General features: G+C 35.9%; 1 protein-coding gene across 4 annotated transcripts in view; it reads left to right on the top strand.

Moving 5' to 3' along the window:
- NEBL (nebulette) overlaps window positions 1–22,907 on the top strand; it is a 341,032-nt gene that overhangs the window by 221,460 nt on the left and 96,665 nt on the right. For 3 of the 4 annotated variants that reach the window (XM_072749362.1, XM_072749361.1, XM_072749360.1), the window contains exons 1-4: window positions 11,853–12,094; window positions 12,186–12,257; window positions 18,857–18,961; window positions 20,587–20,697. The exons of the other annotated variant lie outside the window; for it this stretch is intronic. In XM_072749362.1, coding sequence (XP_072605463.1) covers window positions 12,014–12,094; window positions 12,186–12,257; window positions 18,857–18,961; window positions 20,587–20,697 — 369 coding nt within the window. In that variant the 5' untranslated portion in view covers window positions 11,853–12,013. Of the gene's footprint in view, window positions 1–11,852; window positions 12,095–12,185; window positions 12,258–18,856; window positions 18,962–20,586; window positions 20,698–22,907 lie in introns of those variants that run through there. 4 annotated transcript variants of the gene reach the window in all.

The following is a 22,907-nucleotide window of genomic DNA, read 5'->3' as shown; positions in this document are numbered from 1 at the left end:
TTTCATAAGCCTTTAAATTTTTGAATATTTAATCAAATATAAATTTGTTTAAAAAGAACATTCACTACTGCTGTGTTTTTAGAAAAGTAAAAAAAGAATTAGTACAATACTGAATGTAAGGTATAATAAAAAGATAAATAAAGCACTAATTAAAGCATAAAACTGTGTGTAATTTTATTTATATAAAGTCTTCTGCAACTGTATCCCAGAAGATTAGATTTTATCGTATAGATAATTTACCCCTTTACAGGAACTTTTGTATTTTGAGTTGTCCACACTTAATCAGCAATCAAGATGACATCTTTAAAAAAAATCTTGTTAAGTTTGTTAATAAGCAAATCTAAAGCTATTGTAATAAGTTTTTAAGAACCCATATATACAAATGTTTTAATATATGATAATACAATTTAGCTATTTATTCTGATTAAATTAAAATCTGAGGTTTCCCTAACTCATGACTATTTATACAAGAGAAAGTAAACATCATAAAGAATAATCAAAGGAAATACATGTATAGTGATTTTAAATCTTAAAATAAGAAACTAAGTACAGCTTTGATCAGATGCACATGTGCTATTTCTGCAGAAAAATTACTTCATAGGGTTAAAGTAGTTGTCTGGTATCAAGCTTAAAATCTTGAAAAAAGATGTCCTTGCCACTTCATTAATGTATGTCAGCAAAAATACCTCCTTTAAAGCAAACTTTAAAGTAAAAATTTTGACACAAAAGAGACTCTCATAGTGAGATTACTCTTTAAGAGTTCACTTTTATTGGACAGGTTGTCATAGAAAACCTTGAAAGTAGCTATTCTGTGCTTTACAAAAGGTTCGATTTACAAGAAATGGCCAGAACACATACATTTAAAAAATAAACGATCTTGTTAAACGAACTTTTAATTTTCAGCTCAGCGTGCGTGTAAGGCCAGCATTTCTTTACTACAATTATCATTGTCATTTTATTTTGAGATGAATTTTTTTCCTGATATTCTAGTATAAATCTAGAATTGGTTTTTCGGCAAATTATTTTTACGGGTTTTATGTAAATCAGGGAATGTATACTCTAAAAGTCACTAATATCACGCTATTTTCAGTGAATACTTAAATATTCTGAATTTTTCAGTGCTTTAAAAATTTTTATTGAAGCATGATTGACATATTACATTATATTAGTTTCAGGTATAGTACATGCTGATTCACTATTGGTATACACACTGTGAAATGATCACAATAAGTCTAATTAACATCCATCACCATACATAGTTACAAAAAATTTTTTTCTTGTGATGAAAACTTCTAAGATTTACTCTCTTAGCAAATTTCAAATATGCAATACAGTATTATTAACTGTAGCCACCATGGTGTATATTATATCCCTGTGACATATATTTTATAGCTGGAAATTTATACTTTTTGATCCCTTTCACTCATTTCACCTACCCACCCCCCCACCCCACCCCCACCTGCCTCTGGCAACCACCAATAATCTGTTCTTTGTGCCTGGGAGCTTGGTTTGGTGGTTTTTTGGTTTTGTTTTGTTTTTTATATTCCATATATAAATGAGATTGTATGCTATTTTTTTCTCTAGTATTTATTTCATTTAGCATAATACCCTCAAGATCCATCCATGTTGTCATAGATGGCAAGAATTCCTTCCTTTTTTATGGCTGAATAAAATTCTTGTGTGTGTGTGCATGTGTGTGTGTATATGTGTGTGTGTATGTGTGTGTGTGTGTGTGTGTGTGTATACATACACCATATTTTCCTTATCCATTCATCTGTCAGTGGACACTTAGGTAGTTTCCATATCGTGACTTTTGTAAATAATGAACATGGGGGTGCAGATCTTTTTGAGTTAGTGTTTCTTATATTTTTTAGATAAATACTCAGAGATGGAATTGCTGGATCATATGGTATTTCTATTTTTATTTTTTTGAGGAAACTCTGTACTGTTTAAACTGTTACTTATTGATTCTTTTTTTAAATTGACTCATTTTAAAAGAAAACTCCCAAATCTTTTTTGGGTATCAAGGCAGCTCTGAAGAAAGGGTAGGATAGGCTCTATTTAAATGTCATAAAATCCGCCTCTTAAATTATTTTCCATTTCATTTCCTTCATTTTTGTGTGCAATATCTTTAATGTGTTTGAATCATCTTTAAATAAGAGTACCACAAACACAGACTTTATGATCTCAGGATATGGTGATCAGTAGAGAAAAAGTGTTTTCAAATAAATTTGAAATCTTATTCGTTAGCATGACTTCATCAACATACAGATACAGAACAGAATGGCACTAGGGGCATACCTTGAAATGCTTATTTTAAAATTTGGAAAGTTAGTTTCTGAGGTTGACTGGCAGCCTTTGGCCCATATACTATGAGATGTAGGCTTTTATTATTGTTACTTATAGTGCTTCATGCTGCTGGCTCATGTCAGCTCCTCTGAGCCAAATGTGCTCATCCATCCATCCTTTCTTCCTTCCTTCCTTCCTTCTTTCCTTCCTTCCTTCCTTCCTTCCTTCCTTCCTTCCTTCCGTCCATCCTTCTTCCTTCTTTCCCTGGGAGAGATGGTTGTTAAATATCTTTTAGCGTACTACTGCTTACCATTAATGAATAAAAATCAGGAAAGCTTCTCAAAAGTTTCTGACAAGTCAGGATGCTCCTAATGCTTTCATTATTACCTGCTTTCTGTTGCTTCTGACTCCTGGGCAATTCTTGTTTTTACCAATCATAGGAACCCAATTGTCCCCATACCACAAGCACTCTTCCTTTAAATCACTGTCAGTAATGACAATTCCTTGGAAGGTGGAAATTGAAAATGATGATAGAAAATAATAATAATATCACTACCAGAAAGAAATAAAGGCCAGTGAATGTTCTGTTGTTCTATGTTTCCATAGTTCTTACACAGATGGAAGCAGTACAGATTCGGTTTGGAATCTCTTAGTGTGAGAACTTGAGCAAGTTATCCACTCCTGATCCAAGTGTCTCATCTGTGAAATGGAGGTTGTGAGGATTAAATGGGATTTTTATATATATAAAGTCCATAGTCAGAGTGCTTGGCATACAGTGATCACCCTTTTGTGCCCTCTCCTAGTACCAGGCAGGAAGTTTCTAAGAGTTCTTGATTGCCCTCCATTTTTGTATAGAGTTTAACTTTCTCCAGAATTTTCAGCAGAGCTTGGGTGAGGGATAGCACAAATACAATTTAAGTCCTTGGATATCGCTTTATGTAACAGTATTTTTAATTCAAAGCACTTCATTGCATTCGGATATTATTGAAGAATTCTAGTAGTGAAAAAAAATATCCATTTTTTGCTGGTTCCCTTGAGAAAAGAACAGAAATAAGCGATACTGTGTTTCCCTTCACTGCCCAAAGGCTTTTCTGTTGAGAATTTGAAATTTTAAAGTTTTTAATAGAAAAAAATTCATTTCAGTTAAAACACTTTTTAAAATGATCCATCAGTCTCTTTAGTAAAGCATCACTGTAATCTTGCTTTATGACATGGTTTAAAAAGAATTGATGTAGCCAAACTGATAAGCATTTGCTGGTGTGTTTTAAATTGGATTATATGAGTAAAAAAAGGGAGGACCTATGGAGGATATTTCACTATTTGGACTTTTTTGTATTTGGGTGGAGAAATAAAGAATATCTATTGTTTACTCATTTAATTATCTATTTATTAGATAGATAATTAATGAATATTTATCCTGGAAACTATTGGGACTTTAAATATGTCATTCTCATTAATGAAACAAGATAGCATTTTGAAAATACACCTTTGGTGAAGTTAATTAAAACATATAAAGAGTTAATTCATTATTTATAAGAACAATTTAAACCTTTAATAAAATACATTCCCATACAAAGGACTCTGATTTAAATAGATCTGGAAACTAAATTAGATTGCAATTTTATTGCTTGCTTATTAGGATTCTGAAATTCTCATCTTAAGAAGTTTAATATTAAATGTGTCCTTTCCACATTTATATACAATCAAAATGAAAAAGAGCTAATGATTTACAGTTTTATTACGTACAACTATACTGTGCAGTAATAGCCACTATCCAATAAGAGCTCATCTGAATTGAGATGTACTGCAAACGTAAGATTAAAATACACTGAATTTCGAAGACCTAGTATAAAAAAGTGTAAAATATCCCAGTACTTTTTATATTGATTACATGTCCAAATGATAATATTTTGGATACATTAAGTTGAATCAAATATGTCATTAAAATCAATGTAATACGTTCTTTTTTTTTAATGTAGAAACTAAAATATTTAAGATTACATATGTAGGTCACAATATATTTCTACTAGACAGAGCTGGTCCAGAGAATGAATTCCGAAATAGTTAAAACATAGATGGGCATTGCTTAAGGGATGCCACTTTATTAGCAAATCAAAAATATGCCAAACATATTGGGTTTATGGAGGAAAATATCCTACACACAATTTGAGAAAAAAAGGAGGATTGAGAAAACCATCTATAGATATAGAGTATAAAGAAAATCGTTATGTACAAAACTATTTGAATGTTGATAGAAGTTTTTTCAAACATACTGCTACTTTCTTGAAATATAGGTTTTATAAGTCCGATAAATTTCATCATAGTCTAAGGAAATTAATATTTTTCACTGAATATGCTAGTGAATTATCTTTATTATTATTTACTATGTGTATGTGTCTCCATTTATTTCACCAAGCACAAATATTTTTGTGTGCATTCTATGGGCCAGGCACTATTTTAATCTCCTCAGATAATCAATGAACAAAACTGAAAAAACATCCCTACCTCTCTCTCCCATTTCAACTCAAGTACTCAGAAACTACTCTCAATATATGTTCAACTAGTTTTCACTATTCAAGGGGTGCCAATTGTTTTAACACATTACTCTATAGCTGTTTTAATTATACGTTGACTTTAACTATGATCCTATTTTGATTTTATGTTATATCTTGAGTTATACATGAAGAAACTCCATGGAAACAATTGAAGGAAGATGGAGAAATTAGTGCTTCAAAAGTTCTGAACTTGTGAGGATCAGTTGCGTTGTTTTCCCTGACTTACAACTATAATGAAATCATGATTTCAGGATAAAACAAATCCTTAGTGAACATAGGTATAGTAATTTAAATGCTTTAAGATTTCAGTAGAAACATTGCTATCACTTATTTAGGAAAGAGTAGGAAAAAAATAGGTGGATTCCAATAATAAACTTGTAATTGTAGAAATATGACAGTGTGAAATTTACATTATAAACACATTTAACATACATTCCAATTTGAGGGGAGAATATATAAATAACACACATCGGGGTGTATATGTATAACAGACATTTTCCTTGAATATTTTTCTTCATTAAATTAATAAATCTGGGAGTGATTTCTTCACTGTGATTTTTTTTTAAAGATTTTATTTATTTTCTCATGAGAGACACAGAGACAGAGAGGCAGAGACACAGGTAGAGGGAGAAGCAGGCTCCATGCAGGGAGCCCATGCGGGACTAGATCCTGGGACTCCAGGATCAGGCCCTGGGCCAAAGGCAGCCGCTTAACAGTGGAGCCACCCAGGTGTCCCTTCCCTGTGAATTTTCATAGATTCCAGATACACAGCATATTTCAATTGGCTAATGGTAAGATAAAGAGATAGAAATTAAATTCAAGGCATATGAAGGGAATAGGGTAGGTGTAAAGGTGCTGTTTCCGCAGTTAATTGACCAGGAACTGTGTTGTTTGTAAAGGATTCATGGTTCAAACTGGTTTAAGCTTTTTTGTGTTAGGATAAGTGATTTCCATCCATTTACTTCATCAGCCTCTCCCCTGAGATCCCTCCTTGCTGCTCTGCTGCCCTCTTCTCTCTCCATTGTATTCTCCAGTGACATTGAAGTTTTGCTTCCTCCAACTCTTGTCTCTGGGTCTTTGCAAATGCTCTTTGGATGCATTCCCTAAACCCCATCACTTTGCCTAATTCTGGCTTAAATATCCTCTCTGGGGGGGATCTGCCCAATCCTTGGTTTCCACTAAATCTTCTTGTTATGAGCTCATGTAACTCCCCTACTTCCCTTTTAGGAACATTATTACTCTATCTCCAAAAAGGAGATAAAATTGTCTAGTTTTGCATGTGTTTATGTAAATTATTGTTCTAATGGCTGTTTGTTTTAATGTGCTCTGCAACCCCAAAGGCTTCCCTTCTTTTCCTAGAATTTAAGGATTTCCTTATCATTTCCACATTTTAATATATGATCCCCCCCCCCCCCGAAACATGCCAAAAACAGCACTAGGAAATCATTTACTTCACTGTGTTTTCATAAAATTCATAAATCTTGTCCCTGCTTAGGACATGTTATGAATTAATTGGTAGAACATCTATCTCTGAAGAGTTAAAGAATTGCCAACAGTGATCAAGCCTGCACTCTCTCTGGCTCTTGATATGGTGTTGACAGCCAAGCAAAGAGCTTCTTCAATAAATCCACTCTCATATTCAAGTTTTTCCAGATGTGAGAAGTAATTAAGTCTTTGCATTTATTGAGGCCTTGTATACTTTTCAAGAGGGAACTGGCAGCTGTGGTGAATTAACTCTGCTCCAGTGCATGTGTATGTTGTGTGTGTGTGTGTGTTTGTGTGTGAATGTACATATATACAAGCACACAGGTGGCATTTGCCAGTAGTCAAGCATGATCAGACCTGAGAACAAAATAAAACAAAAAGCTAATTTCAATAAACACCAAAATTTTTTTTTACATTATAAACAAATTTTTATAGTTATATTTCACAGTTGAGAGCCAAGGGCTTTGTCCAGTGATATCTTCTCCCTTTCTGTTTTTGCCAAATGTTGAAGGAAAGCAATGAGGATAATTAAATCATTTGCATCTGTTAAGGGGTATTAAAAAAATGGTGAGATCACGATTCTCATAAAACAGAAAATGAACACATTTAAAAGATTTTAACTCATTAATGAATGAGGGCACCAGTAAGATGTTAAGACTGGTTCAAAGGTGAATTTGGAGAACACGCAGAAATGAGTAATAAATTGCTGAAATGAATTTAGAAATAAAGGCAAAAAGCTCTATTGACAAGACAGTAATCAATTACTTTTCCCCAGGATACAATTAATTTGCATTTGTATGGATAAAGCGTCATTAGCATTGTTATCAGTTTTTAGCATTTTATGGTCTTGTGAAGCAGTTCAAAGACAGCAAAAGGCCAAATTAGCCAGAAGGTAACACTAGATAACACAGGAGGTAATTTTTTTTCCAGTTTCAAAGTCTTCCGCAATTTTTCCTGAGACATCTCACACAAAATTCTAGGAAAGGGATACTTTTAGGGATAGCTAAGCTGTTTGATTGTGCCTGGCCCTTTGGTTCTGGTTACAAGGCTTACAAAGGCCAGACCTTGGGCTTCTCCCTGGGGGAAGGCTTGTGGAAGTGACTATTAGCTTCATTGTTCTGCTGAACTTTATCTTTTGAGGTCTCAAGTAAGCAGTGAATTAAACCAAGGTCCTTCAGTTCACTGGATGCTTATGTTACTGTAGATTCTCAATGAGAACTGTCCCTGCCCCGCCCCAGTCAGTACATCTGGAAGAGTACTTTTGGTTTTGGCATCCCAACCACACCCAACTCAGAAATTGTGCCAAAAAATAATTTGCAGTTTCTTGTTCCTCTCCTCCAATACCAGTTTAGTCATATAGCTCCCACTTGTGAATAGGATCTCTATTTGTGAAAACAGGAATATGAATACAGAAAAACCATTCTTTTAAATCTTATTTTAATGGCATGATTAGTAATAGTGACAATAATTCAGGTTGCTTTGTATTCTTTTGATTTCTAATTAACAAACAGTAATGAAATGGCCATTAAAAAGGAGAAGATGGGCTTAATGAATGTAAATTGTAAAAATAGATTGGGCTAATATTAAGCAGAGCTCTTGTCTTTTATAAAGAAGACAAATTGCCCAAGAGAGCTTACATTTCTGGTTTGAAGAAACTATTTCATCCCCTCATCTACTAGTAAAGTTCTCTTTTGGACAGTTGCCAAATAATGAGGAACTATGTGAGGCAAAAGTAAAATGGCCAGGGGTTCAACTGAGAAACGAGAACCTTCTGGGAGATAGTCATAAAACAACAACAACAACAACAACAACAACAACAAACCAAAAAACCCCCCCAAAACCCCAGGCAACTGAAAACGAGTATAACTGAAAGACTGCCAAGACAGGCAAACAAGTCGGATGAACTAATTCCTCTGTCACCTAACCATTCTGGGGGAATATTTTGTAATAAGAACTGTTGAATTAACTTTTAAAGTGGAAAAATTCACTTTATCTCTGGAAGCTTTCCTCAACTCAGAACTGAATCTCCATCTATTTTAATTATTATGGATTTTCATTTGCAAGTCTCTCATCTCCATGTTGGCAAAAAGCACATGTTCTATCACTATCAAGAAAAGAGGAAGAAGGGCAGGTGGCTTAGCCTGTTAAGCGTCTGCCTTTGGCTCAAATCATGATACCGGGGTTTGAGCCCCGAAATGGGCTTCCTGCTCAGTGGGGAGTCTGCTTCTCCCTCTCCCTCTGCTACCCCCAACTCGGTGCACCCACGCTTGCTCTCAAACAAATAAAATCTTAAGAAAATAAAACTTCTGTATTGTAATATGCAAGTTAGCCCTTATCTTTAGGCTGTTAGGTGGTATGAGACATATTTAAAAACATATTGATGGTATAGTGTCTTACCCTTTCAAATGAGAAGGCCATTTCATATCAAGTGCTTTTCCTGGAACTGTCTACCTTTGTTGGATAGTTGTAAAATCTTGTGTTTCTAAGCTTTGCTATTTTTTAAATGCTTTGCTTTTAATAACTTATGGCAATTTGGTTTTTCTCTTTAACTATGGAGAATTAGGGTGGAGAGAGATTTAAAATTTGCCTTAGAGGATGTGGGAGAGCCGTAGCTGGAAGTAGAGGGTCTTGCCATAAGTAATGGGATCCCCACATTGGTCCCATTCCATATGAGGGCATGGGTAGAGTGCTAACATGAGGTAGACAACATACGTGAGGTACACAATAAGTAAGAGTCTGCAAGTATTAAGATACTCCCTTATTGGGGTGCCCCAAAGTGAAAATATATATTAAAATACAACATTTAACCTTAGGTTTAAAGGAAGAAAAAGAAGGTGGTAGGAAATTTTGAAACATGATAGGTATCCACGAAAAACTTTTGTCTTATTCCCCAAGTTGCATTTAGGAGCTACAGACAAGAGAGCTTTGCTGTGATAATGTACAAGGCTTAAAGTGTTTTAAAGAAAACTTTACGTGAATTTTATATTATACTTATAAGTGAGAGGGAAAAAAGATACATTCAATCAAAAGAAATATAATGTATGCAGTTTGCCAGACAATCCATTAACGAGTCCATCCAGCACATCTTGAATGTTTTTTTTTTTTTTAATTTATTTCTTGTCTTAGCACAGAGTATGCTTTACTCACCATTACCTCCCAGCACCAAGCTTAGTGCCTGACAAAGCAACACTTATTTGAATGAATGAACATAAAGCTCTGGTTAAGTTTTGGTCTCGGTATTCCATTGAGTAACTTTGTGAATGAGACAAATAATTAATTTCTCTTGATCTTAATTTTGTCTTCAATTTTGTCCTCTGTAAGAGAGGGCTTTTAGTAAGATTGATTTCTTAAGGCTCCCTCTGACTTTAAAATTCTGACTGTAATATCCACAAATGAAAAATTTGTGTTTACGTTACATATGGTGTTTGATTTTGCTTTCAGAACTTCTGTGCATAATCTCAACAGGTTATTTTCTTCCAGCACAGTGGAAAGTCAATAAGAACTTATTGCATAATGGGAAATGAGAAAAAGCGACCATTGAAGTCCACTGAAGACAATTCACCAGGGGAATAGATGTCACCGTGAGCGACACAAGTCATCTTAAGTAGCTTTGGTGAGATTTTTCTCCCCACGCTTCTAGAAGTTTGCTAGAAAACCTTATAGAAATTCCTCTTCCCTTCTTCCAAATGAAGATAATATAATAGATCTTCTATAGAATATTAGAACAGTCTTTTGGCAAAAGAGTTGAGGGAAACAGAATTCACACATTCTGCTCCTTTATGGAACAAATATAACGTACAGAGAATTTTCTTGTAGAGTTCTCTACACAACTATGTTTAAAATAACATAGTTGTTATTTTAAAAGTAAATAAATTCTTTTTGGCATTTTGCTAGTAAGCAGAGTATGGGATGCCATTAAGTTAGCCTGAATCATTTCATGAAAAGACTGACAACTGTTTTAGAATACAACAGTTTTTCAGAGTAGGATAATGTTTCCCTAAGTAATAATTCACAGAAGAATGTTAATTTTCTGGAGCATTAGATATCATTAAAAAATGGTAGGAAGGTAAATAAGTAGATTAGATCAGATTAGGTGAATAGGATTTCATGTTTCAGAAATGTTGGATTAAGAAAACCTAAATAGTTTTCTTGGTTGTGAGTCTTCTTGGAGCTTCTGATTTGTCATTAGGTGGTGTGGATCTCTAAGTGATAGGAGTTGAGATGAACATACAGGCTTTTCCAAATACATTTTGCTTAAGAAACCCCCTTTCCTCTCTAGAGTATTCTGTGGAACTGTAGCCTCATGGAAAACAATTTGAGGAATAATCTATACATAATGAAAAAAAAATCTATACATAATGATTGTTTAGAATATTTTTTGGTCAGATTTTTAGTTTAGGCAAGGCTGAAACAAGTAGGAAGAAAATTTAAAACTAGATATGATATCAAGAGAAAGTTGCACTATTCTTGGCTACTTAGAATAATGTATTTGGAATAAAGTTGTATTTTATAATTAGTTTCATTGTTTACCATGGGGTGTTTTTTTATGTCTCACACCGATGTTATGATTTTGTGAAAATTAATTTACCCTAGGTTGGAGTAACCAAACTGGTAAATTGTGAATTTTATAGAACCTTATTATTGCCTAAATTGACAATTAAGGATTTTTTTGAGAAATGTATTTTTAATTATATAACTGATGACACATACTACATTATCAGTATTGTTATAATTTATTTTTCCAAGCATGTAGTACACATTGAGGAATATATGAAGAGTAAATATTTTATAGTATAAAACCCAGCAAACTTGTGTAAAAATTGACACAATGGGCAGAACTGGAAGAGCATGATTATTATTATTTTTTGAAACAATGATGTTTCTAGAATTCTTAAATGATATATCAACCTATGTTAACTGCAACTTCTTGTGTTTAATGATATTTACAATTAAAATAATACAATAGCAATATAAGGTTAATGGTCATAATTAACTCAGAATTGATTCTTTAAAGTGGTTCAAAGGACTTTTCATAGTAAATTACTAGCCTTTAATCAGCTAATTTAAAGTTAGTACTTTTTAGAATGTGAGAAGTATGTGTTTTTCTCATAAAAAATTTAACTTAGGTTAACGAAATGAGCTTGAATGATCTGGATTCACTATATAAAATCAGAGATATGTCTGATGTTCCAGCACAAACTTTATTTAGACGGAGTTGAGAAATCTTTGAGATAACAGGCTTTGGACTATGCTATCTTGAGTGTTGTAGCGGAGTCATTTTCCCACCATCTTTAAGTCTCCTTTAAACTGTGTTATGAATGAATTAAATTAGTGAAATATAAATACATGGTCTCTTTTGGATTTCTTACCCAGTTTAGAGAATGTTGACTTTAAAAGGTCACAAAATCGAATTTTGCCTGTGAGAGTGGTATTTCCACTTGGAGGCTAGCCCTGGCTGACCTCTGCAATCCTGTCCATCCACTCACACATAGTTGTGATAAGAGGGTGAAGTGTGAGCTAAATAGAGACGAGGCCTGGGCAAGGTCATTTCTGCCAGAACACCAGAGGCTCCAAGATCTCAAGGGTGCTATAGTACAGAGAAAGGTACTGTACTCGTGAAATTAAGAAAAAATAAAGAAAGAAAAAGAAAAGAAAAGAAAAAGCCCTCTCCATAAAGAGTAAAAATGAGGGTCCCTGTGTTTGAGGATGTAAAAGATGAAACTGAAGAGGGAAAAACAGAGGAAGAAGAAGATGAAGAAGACATGGTAAGTGGGAACGGGCCAGCTGAAGAAGGGTATTTATTCCTCTAAGTTGATCACTGGAAAAAATGTTTCCTTTCCTTTCTTTTCTGGACAGATATTCTTTAAGCCTGTTATTGAAGACCTAAGGATGGAATTGGCCAGAAAATGCACCAGACTCATTAGTGATGTAAGTGGGCTTAAGTAATTTTTGTCTGATTTGTGCACTGTGTATGTGGCACTATCATGTCATAGAATCATCTAGTTGGGGAGAAAACCCTACAGTCATCTGTTAAAACACAATTATTTTCCAGATCATGGAACTAAGTCCAGACACTTTCATGGATTTCCTCAAGGTCACCAATCAGAGAATTTCTGTAGGAAGAGGTCTCCAAATTCTTAATCCAGAGTGCTATCCCTTATGAATTTCACTCTAGCGTAAAATCGTAAAACATTGAAATTTCAGAGTGCATTCCATGTGTGAACTGCAAAGCCTTTTAAAATTTGTTTGGTGGTGTAATTTGTTACAGGAGGATCTCTGTCTAAACCAATGGTTTTTTTAAAAAAAAACATTTTGGGGGATCCCTGGGTGGCACAGTGGTTTGGTGCCTGCCTTTGGCCCGGGGTGTGATCCTGGAGATCCGGGATCGAATCCCACATCGGGCTCCCGGTGCATGGAGCCTGCTTCTCCCTCTGCCTATGTCTCTGCCTCTCTCTCTCTCTCTCTCTCTCTGTGACTATCATAAATAAATAAAAAATTAAAAAAAATAAAAAAAAAATAAAAAAAAACATTTTGGGTTTTTTTTTGAGGACTCTGATGAATGCAGTAGTTTTTGAAACCAGGAAAAAAAATATGTATATATATATATGTATATGTAAATATGTGTGTATATATATATATATACACACACACACACATACATAACATGTATTGACAATTTTGGATTCATTAGTTACTGAACTACATAGTATGAACCCTGAACTAGATGATGATATTATTAGCAAAAAAGAGCATTTTTCTCCTGTTTCTTTTCATTAACTGGGATCAGTTTATATCATATCTCCAAGGAATCCTAGAATTGTGGAATTATGTGTGTGTGTGTGTGTATTTATATATATATATATATGTATGTGTATATATATATGTATATATATTAGTAATTATGTACTGATAAACCAGTAAATATGTAAACTAGAATTCTAGAAAGTTTTAGATACTCCTCATTAAAACAATTGTGAGAGAATTGCTGGTGCAGAGGAGAGATGACTCCTGAAAAGTGAATCAGGCCTGGGTCTGGAAAGAAGGGAACACAACACTGGCCATTTCTGTTGTAGTTAATGAGCAAAGCATCAGAAAACTTTGCCAATGTTTGTTTCTCAAAGGAGGTCAATCGGGAAAGTGGGATAGTGTGTTGGCATGTTCCCTGAAGTCAACCTACCTGCGTTGATTTAACAGTAACGTTGGGGCAAGTTATATAACAGGACTGGCCTTGGTTCCTCTATTACAGTATCATTAAGTAATGGAAATGTATCCGAAGGGTTTGGTAAGTATCTTGCCTGGGTCACACGTTAAGCAGTGGGGAGGATTGAACACAAAGCTCTCTCTCAGCCTTAGCCATTCTGCTGTGTTTGCTCTTATCGTAGATTTCCCTGCAAAGTTTATCTTAGCCTTACTATTGTCGATTACACTAATATTGGTAATAGGAATGCTACCATTTAAAACCTGAAGTTTCATAACTCCAGAGATAGTACCTCTTCCAGTGCTGTTATGTTTTTTATTAAAGGGTAATTGTGGATGAGCTAAATTATATAAACCATTGGAACCAAAGTGGCAACTTCAGTGAGTAGATGATTTTGTTGGAGTTGTTTTGGATAAGGTTATTTTGCAGTGACTGTAAAACCAACCTCATGGTGAGAGGCGTGGCCTTTACCATTTGCAAAAGCCAAAGCCGTGTTATTTCTCTTCCATGTAGGAAAAATCAAATATGTGGGAGTAATTTCTGTTTTTTATAGATTTCTGCTGCATGGAATGTCTGTACTACTTAAATATTTAGATCGCAGACTGTGGCCTGATTTATATCTGTGTACATGTTCACATTTTGTTTCAAAATAGAATTCCATACTTTTTAAGATACTGGTTTAATTTTTGAAGTTTGTATATTTACCCGTGAAGAGGCTGAACAAGTAATTCTTTTGTTTCTAAAACAAAACTGAAAAGAGGAGTTTGTACAGTCATTTTAAAAACAAATTTTAATTTACACTTTCTGGAAGGATTTTATGTAGTGGACCAAATTGAAGTTTTAGTTTTTAGAAGTTTGGTTGAAAAGGAAGGTATTTATTAAGTACTAACTGCTTTATTCACTGTCAGTGTCATCAGTTTTTTTATATGGAGCCCATGAATTTAACAGTTGAAGTTCTCGTGGCTGTTATGTTGTCTGCATTGCCGATGGTTGTCTAAGATGTGTATTGGAGTTGCATTGGTCACGGAGCTAAAACAGATACGAAAATGGACAAGTGGTCGCATAGAGTTAGTTTGGGAGTTCCAGTTGAGGTCCTCTCCTGCTACTGACAGTGCCCCTTGGTCAGTGCCCACATTTCATTTAGCCCAGGGGCCCTTGCCCTGGTCTCAGACTTAAAGACAAACCATCAAGTCTGTTTGTTTTGTTTTCCAATCCCTTGTATTCCAGAGGAGCATCTGTGCGTTTACCTGAGCCTTTCTGTCTGTTGGGTGGCAATGTGTTTTAGCCCATGTCCCCAAGTGAATGTGGTGCATTGTTTGCCTGTCTGCACCTTGAAGCCCTGAGAAGCGGCCTTGTATTCTGTTCACTGAACCACACAGCTGGTGAGCCACACACCTGGGGTTTGAAACAACATCTGCCTGACTCCCTGGCCATCATCATGTGGTTCCTCTCCTGCCGTGTGCCAGGCACCCCATGTATATGACTGTACTGTACAAACTTACATGGGAATGGTCTAGAGATGAGTCCAGGGACTTAGAGTTCTCCGTAGAAAAAAACCATATGTTTTTTCAGGTCAGGTGGCTTCACTTTGGGAAATCAGTGTGAGGTATTTTTCGTTCCACCTGATTTCTGCCTTTCACTTGGCCTTGCCTGTATTGTGGGGTTTCCCTCTGCATAACTCACTTCCCAAAATTAAAAGACACCTGGTCCTCTAGGACCGCCTCTTTTATTTTTCTGTTAACCACGTAATACCTTTTATTTCCCCAGATATTCTCTCTCTGTCTCTCTCACTGGGCTTCTTGGTCAACTACCTAATAAATTCCTTGAATAAGTCAAACCCATCAACTATATCGAGCCATCAGTATCGTGGATCTAGTGGCCTCTTGTCAGGTGGTTATAAAAAGTATTAGGTTAAGGGGGATATTTTTGTATGTTTCTTGTAAATTAGGCATCAAGAGTTTCTGCAGAGTGAGTTTGGCCACATCTGCATGAGGTCTGTGACGTGGTGTTTTAGTTCAAACCTTTTGAGGGTGTTCACTCACATGGCAGCAGGAAGAACGCTTTTCAGGCAAATGAACATTGTTTGTGGTGGGTAAATCCTTCTGGTGCTAAAAGCATTAGATTCCATGGCTATCCCTCCAGAGAGAGCTCTGATTGTGTTAAGAGAACCTGGGTCAGCAGCCTTGGCTATGAGTGCCCCCTGCCCTGTTAGCACATGGTGATGGGGCTGCAGTTCTTTCTTCCAGGGTTCAATGCATTGAGCCAATATGGCTCCATTTGAGAAAAAACTTTTGATACTTTTGGTTAAGAGTGCCTGTAAAAGGAGGGGCCCCTGGGAGTCTCAGTTAAGTGTCTGACTTTGGCTCTGGTCATGATCTCAGTGTCCTGGGGTCAAGCTCTGCGTCAGGCTCTCCCCTCAGTGGGAAGTCTGCTGGTCTCTCTCCCTCTCCTTCTGCCCCTCCCCACTCAAGTAAATAAAATATTTCAAAAAATAAAGAGTGCCTGTAAAAGGAAATATCCTCAGACATTTCTATATCTGTCATCTAAGTTCAGCCATTAGTTAATATCAATGAAAGAGAGAGATTACTATGAGAGGAAGCACCTCTAAACTGATTTGACTCTAATTGTAGTTAAGGCATAGTTGGGATTAACAAGTGTGGTCAGAGCAGAAGGTAAATATTTGGAATATCTTACTGATTATTAAGTCATCAACTGTGCCTACCCCCCCCCCTTTTTTTTCCAATTAGAAAGTGACATGGATAGTATCTCAGTAATGAGTTCAGATGGCCACAAGTGACAGGAAAAGCCTAGCATAGAGGCTTAATATATAGGTGGGATTTTTTGTTTTCACATCATGAAACATGAAGGTAAGGGATCCAGTTTTGATGCAGTGCATGTTCTCCGTCAAGTTCCTTTCCTTCTGTTTTGTCATCATTAGTATGGTGACTTACAGCCTTGAGATGACCTCACTGCAGCTGTATCCCTGTGACTGCAGAATAGAAAAAGGTGAAAGGGCAAAGTATACAAGGCTCTGCCAGCAGGGTTCTCCCCTTCATACCAGAAACCAGGAACACTGCTGGGAAGACTTCTGCAAATGTCCTGTGGCCAGAGCTGGTCACCAGAGGAGGCCAATGGGAAGGGGAAGGAGAACACCAAGGAGAGGAGAACACCATACCTGACTTAGAGCAATTCATCCTCTGGGGTTGGGGCAGGGGCCTGGCTACTCTCATAAATAACATTCAGGTTCTGTTCTTAGGAAAGAAGCAGATGGCATAGGCAGTCTATCCAAGAAATGACCATGGCTGTGTTAGCAAGTGGCTTATTTAGTGATTTTATTTCACCTAGGATTTTGTGTCCTTCATCCATGTAATTTCTATCCATCTATCCTTTTCTATTATCCTGGTATAGGAAGGCTAACAAGATGTGGCATTCTTTATACAAAAATTTAAGATCATTTGCTTATTGTCACTCATGTTGTAATATCCATTGGAAATATAATAGGAGTGACAATAAGCAAATAATATGTGTGTGTGTATCTTTTAAATAAAGACCGAAGAAATGACTGGAGATGCCACTTACGACTGAACTATTTGCCTGCACAGTGAAGGAAGTAAATACTTCACCCTTATCCTGTGCTCTCGTCCTGAACATTCTGCTCAGGTCAGAGCTTATCGGGGGCTCTGTGGCCAAGCACATACCACTGCAGTCAAGAATGTGACTGCCAGGGGAAGAAGATAGTGGCAAAAGATAAAAATAATGAGCCAAACTTAAGCCTAATGATAGGTTATTTTCTCTCACACTTAATTATATAACGGGGATACTTTTTTTCTCCTTATGATCAAAATAGCCTACTATTTATCATACTGCCATTAACGGTTTAATTACTAGTGACTGAGGAGGGTGATTTGCAGAGCCCTAAAATTATGGCTAATCTCCGAGAAGAAAAAAAAGTAATTTAGTGCTCAGATAAGATAAATATGTTCCAATGTTGATTTCATGAATAAAGCAAAAGTTTAATGTGGTAGGCGTCTAATACCTAAGAGTCACAGCAGTGAGATACAGTATTTTGCAGTAACTTTGCTTAGTTATGTTCATATCTGGTTATACCTCAGGTTGAATTATGCCCCTCAAATCAGGTTTACATGTAGTAAAATCTCTATGTAATGTTAGTATGCAACATCGATGTTAGTCGTGTCCTTTAAGAATCAGGTACATAGTCAACTAAACTTCACTTTTAGGTTATAATTAGGGAGACCATGTAATTTATCATCTGAACTGGGACATTTTTTTCAGCATAAGTATTTACAGTGTTGGGTACATAAACATGACTTTATTACAGGGTCATATAACTTTTAGCAAATTACCTTCATCCTCCCAACTAGTCATAAGTTTTGCCTCACCAGTTTTCAGATTGGGTGGCAATTTCATGTGAGTGGGATTATATTTTAGGGCTTTGTCCATGGTTCCTGACTGCAGCTCAATGTGTTCATGCAGGGTCTCCCCCAGAGTAACAGTTCTGGCCTCTCCTCAAGGGGAAAGGAGTGAATCCTTTTACTCCTGAGTTTGAGAGAAGAAATGAACATGCTCAGCTAGGGTTCTCTGGACTTCTCTTGTGCATCTGCCCACCCATTGCATTCTGGAATGATCTTCTCCACCACATGGCAAGTTTCTGAGACAGAGTTTGCCCTTGTTGGGGGAGGGGAGGCAGATGGGGAGGCCTCTGGGGAGGTGCTCATAAATTGGGTAAGTTTGACTTGAGCAGAATTAATTAGTAAAGGAAGCTCATCGTGGGTACAGTTTGAGCCCCTTCCTCTAATCCATCATTAATAGGTAGTGTTGCTAACAGTCATCGCTACCTGTTTGATTTCTGCTTCTACTTCTTAATTGGTTCCATCTGTCCTGATGACTACTTGTCTTAAACCTAGAGGTAGGCAGCTATGTTTCTGTTTGATTGTAGGCTTACCTATTGAGTCAGTGGCTTGAAATAACAACACACTAGGACACTTGTCAAGTGAAATGAAAGTGTTTAATAATTACGCTGAGCAAGCTGGGCAGACAGGACTTATAGTCAATGTGCATCCACCACACATGATCCTTGATGATAACAGGACTCTTATCTGAAGAACAGTCTTGTGTGTGTGTGTGTCTCATCACCTTTGTGGTTTTGTGCTAAATATCCATTTATTTAATTTGGCTGCTACTGAGCATTGTACCTCGCTTGAGTATTTACTTCAGAAAACAAGACTTTGAGTAACACTTCTGCTCAAAAAGGGAGCATTAAAATTGTTTTTCTTCTTTCTCATCTTATGTAAATTATTCTCTCTTTTAGATTCATTATAAAGAAGAGTATAAAAAGTCTAAGGACAAGTGTACATTTGTGACCGACACTCCCATGCTAAACCATGTAAAACATATTGGTGCTTTTATTTCTGAGGTAAGACATCAAAACATGCCAAATGGTTTGCATTTTCATTTCCTATTTTCATTTCCTGTGCATTAAAATTACAGAATAATATTTTTGAGAGTGCCACTGAGTATTGGTACTATCTACACAATTATGTAATTATGTGCGCAATGTCAACTGTATGGTTGATATATTTTATTACATATGTCTATATTTTGACTCCAAGTCTTCCATATTTCTATAGGATTACTCTTGAAAAGATATATTTTATTTCATAAGTAGAATGTACTGGAAAAATAGTTTTAGAAGTTCCATTATTTTACTTCCTAATAAGTATAAATTGTTGAATATCATTTTGAAAATAAGTAAAATTTACCAGCTGATTCTATAAAATGTGATATCTTTGGTAAGTAATTTTAAATCAATTTAAACTACTTTTGAGTAGGATCAGTTCAACAGAGACACTTATTATGAAACCACAGAGAAATGCACTCCATTCATTTTCTAGCTGAAAAATCTTATAGTCTCCATCTGAGAGCATTTGAAACTGAAGATTATGCTGCATTGTAAAGCATCATGTTAACAGCGCTTTCTGTGAGGAGGTATTTCTATAGTCTGTGGCTAGATCACGTAGATAAGATAAATTTGAAAAAAAAACAAAAACGGATGAGTGAAACAGTATTGTAAGTGACTGACCTCTAGTGTTGCATAAGTTACGTTGGAAAAAGATCAACATGATATTCTCAGGATTACTTCCAGACATGAAAACATTTCGAGGGAAACTGGCAAATTTTCTCTTACTGAGTACCCACATCTAAAGAGTTGTGAGAACACAAGGTTCACACAGGGTCTACGCTCGATAAATCCGCACTCAAATCTAGTTGGGAGTGGGAGTAATATTAGAGTATGGATAAATGTACTTTGGTTGGTTTGTGTTAGCTTTTATTGCTCCTGTGCAAAGACTTTTTTGATGTTCTTCATTCCTAATTGATTCTTTTTCCTGAAGGAGTTAACTGCAGAGCAAAGAAACGAAGAAAAAAGTAACACAATCTATTGTGTTACTTTGAACCTAATATCCCTAAGAGAAATGGTGAAAAAGCGTTTCTCTTTATTAGTAATGAATTTTGGGGATCACTTCGAGACAGTGCAGATTGGAGGTGAGAAGGCACAAAAAGAGCAAAAAGATACCCTCGCCCCCTGCGCGACCCCCCAACCGCTGCAGTCAGTCGTGGTAGAAGGAGGTTAAAAAGATTTGAATACAGGAGCGCTGTCCTTGCATTCAGGTTCTAGGCAGTACATTCTAACAACTTGTATTTTCTGGAACAACTCAAATGTCTCGTTTTTCTCAGATTTTTCTTTGCTGATCAAACAGCCAAAACTCTCAATATATACAAACAGATTTTCTTTTAAAAATGTGCATAGGTTATAGAAGAGTAGTCATTATTTTCTTGAGTGTCTCATTTAAAGCTTTTTATGTAATAAATTGGATTTATCTCTCTTCAGAATATGTTCTTCAGTCCAGTATCTAAGGTTAAAATGGTCTTCAGGTTTTTAAATTAATTCTGTTTCTGAAGAAAGTTTTCTTTTATTCTCTTTCAATATTTATAGTAAAAAAAAAGTAATGCTTATTAATTTTTTTTCCTTCCCCCCCCCAGGCAAAATACAAAGGCGCCATTAAGGCGAACCTCTCCAATTCTCTTTATAAGCAGATGCCAGCTACAATTGATAGTGTCTTCGCAAGAGAAGTTATGCAGCTTCAGAGTGAGGTGTGGGTTTCCTAAATTATTATATAATTATATATATAAATATGACTTAATATAATTAGCATCTTAAAATATATTAATATATAAAAATATATTTAAACATAGTGAAAAGGTTGTTTACCTTGGGTATTACATATTGAATGAAAATTGGAAGCAGCTGATTCATGTGCTCTTGATAGTCACTGGTGGATCCCAGAAAATGAAAAGGAGAGGTAAATTTGCTAGTCACGTGATGCTGTTTTTCCTAATCCCATTCACAACTATTGATAGAACAAATTTGAATCTTACTAAGACTTAGGTTAAAATCTGACAGAAGATAGTAAACCCGTCTCTGAAATAGCATGTGATCTCTAAGTGGTGAATGTTCCAGTAGCTTCTCCAAAGTCCCATAAGGAGTTAATAGTTAAATTCCGGACCTGCAGGTCTGTGCTTTCTTAGTGAGGCAAGGGGTTCCTGAATTTCTTTTTCTGTGGATTATGGTTTTCATTTCCAGTATCTCAGGTGAAGTGGCCATTTTAGTGATTGCAAGTTGCAGGCGAATTTAAGAAGTGTCATCCTCTAAACTCATTTTGAATCCAGAAGAGTAATTTCCCCCTTTTGTACACTAGGCAGAAAAATACTTAGTACATTTAATTTGTTGGATTTCTTAAAACAGAATTTCAAAGTAGGCTATTTTACCTCTTTCTCACTCATTGTTTTGTTTTCTTCATAGCAGTTTTTCTTTTTCTTTCTTTTTTTTTTAAGATTTTATTTATGTATTCATGAGAGACACACAGAGAGAGAAGCAGGCTCCCCTCAGGGATCCCAAGGTGGGGCTCCATCCTGGGACTCTGGGATCACACCCTGGGCAGGAGGCAGACGCTCAACCACTGAGCCACCCAGGCATCCTGGCTTTTTTTTAACTTTATGAATCTGTTACTTGACCCCCTCAGAGCAGGGACCTCCTATGTCTTGTTCTTTGCTCACCCCTCACCCCCCGAGCTTAGTACAATCCTCAGCACACAGGGTAAATACTTGTAAAATAGATTTTGTTGTATTTGTTGATTCCCTTTATAAAGAAATGTTTCCTTTACATAGTTTGTATCCCTCATGCTACATTTTAGGTTAAAAATAATAGTGAACACATAGAAATGTTTACTGTGTGTCAGGTGCTATTCTATGCACTTCATATACATTTATATCATTTAATCCCCTTAACTACTCTGTGATATAGCCCCATTTTGGAGATGTGGAAACTGAAGCACAGAGGAGTTAAGTAACTTGCCTGGGATCACACAGCCGATAACATGGCAGATCCCCCACATGAACACGTATAGTCTGGCTTCAGAGTGTGGGTTCTTGATCACACATTGTATTACCTCTTTCTTACCATTTCCACCACTCTTTTTCTTATTAAACAAGTTTACCTCTTCCTTCAGACTCTTCAATTTTAAGTAGAGGATACCTAGGTAATTTTAAAATTGTCTGAAAATAAAGTGCTCTTGAAAAAGACTGAGTGTCGTTTTCCTTTGCAGAACATCTTTAAGTACTTTATTATTACAAATGTAAACGTCTGCTGTGTACTCAACTTGGCAGTAAGCTAATCTCAGCTGTGCAACATGAGGCTAAAAATACATAATATCAGGATTTTGCATGGCTGACCATGACTAATATGTCCCCCCCCTATTTTTTTCCTCCCAACATCTAGTCCCTAGCCACTTGCTGATAATATATGGACTACTTTATAAAGCAAATATGTACAACACAACACTTGATATGTGACAAACAATTGTGCAAGAAAGAAAGAATAGTCTCTTCTTATTTTTATGCTTGGAAAGGTAACATTGTCAGGTATCTACATCCTCTTTGCTGTGAAAATGCACACGTTTTCTTACCTTTTTATGGTAGAAACAGAACTGTAGTACACAAACATGTGCAGCGCAGGTCTTAGTGTGAAAGATAATCCATACTGTATGTTGTGAAATCTATCTTTTTCCCCCCAAGAATAAGTTGTCACTTATGTTGTTAACATGTGTTATGCTACAGTAGATTATGCCCTGTGGGGAAGACAGGTGTGTGCTCCCCACACTGCCCACTGTCCTAATTAGTCACTGAACTTGTTAGTAAGGAAACACCTGCATCCTGAATAAAGTATCTATTTCAATAGAATAATATAATAACATTTCAATGCAGTGTAATAACATTTCTTGAGGTTTGTGTAAATCAGTTTTATT

Source organism: Vulpes vulpes, chromosome 2 (genome assembly GCF_048418805.1).
Source record: "Vulpes vulpes isolate BD-2025 chromosome 2, VulVul3, whole genome shotgun sequence".
Lineage (NCBI taxonomy): Eukaryota > Metazoa > Chordata > Mammalia > Carnivora > Canidae > Vulpes > Vulpes vulpes.
The sequence above is the reverse complement of the archived record's forward strand: the minus strand, read 5'-3'. Positions and strand labels throughout refer to the sequence as shown.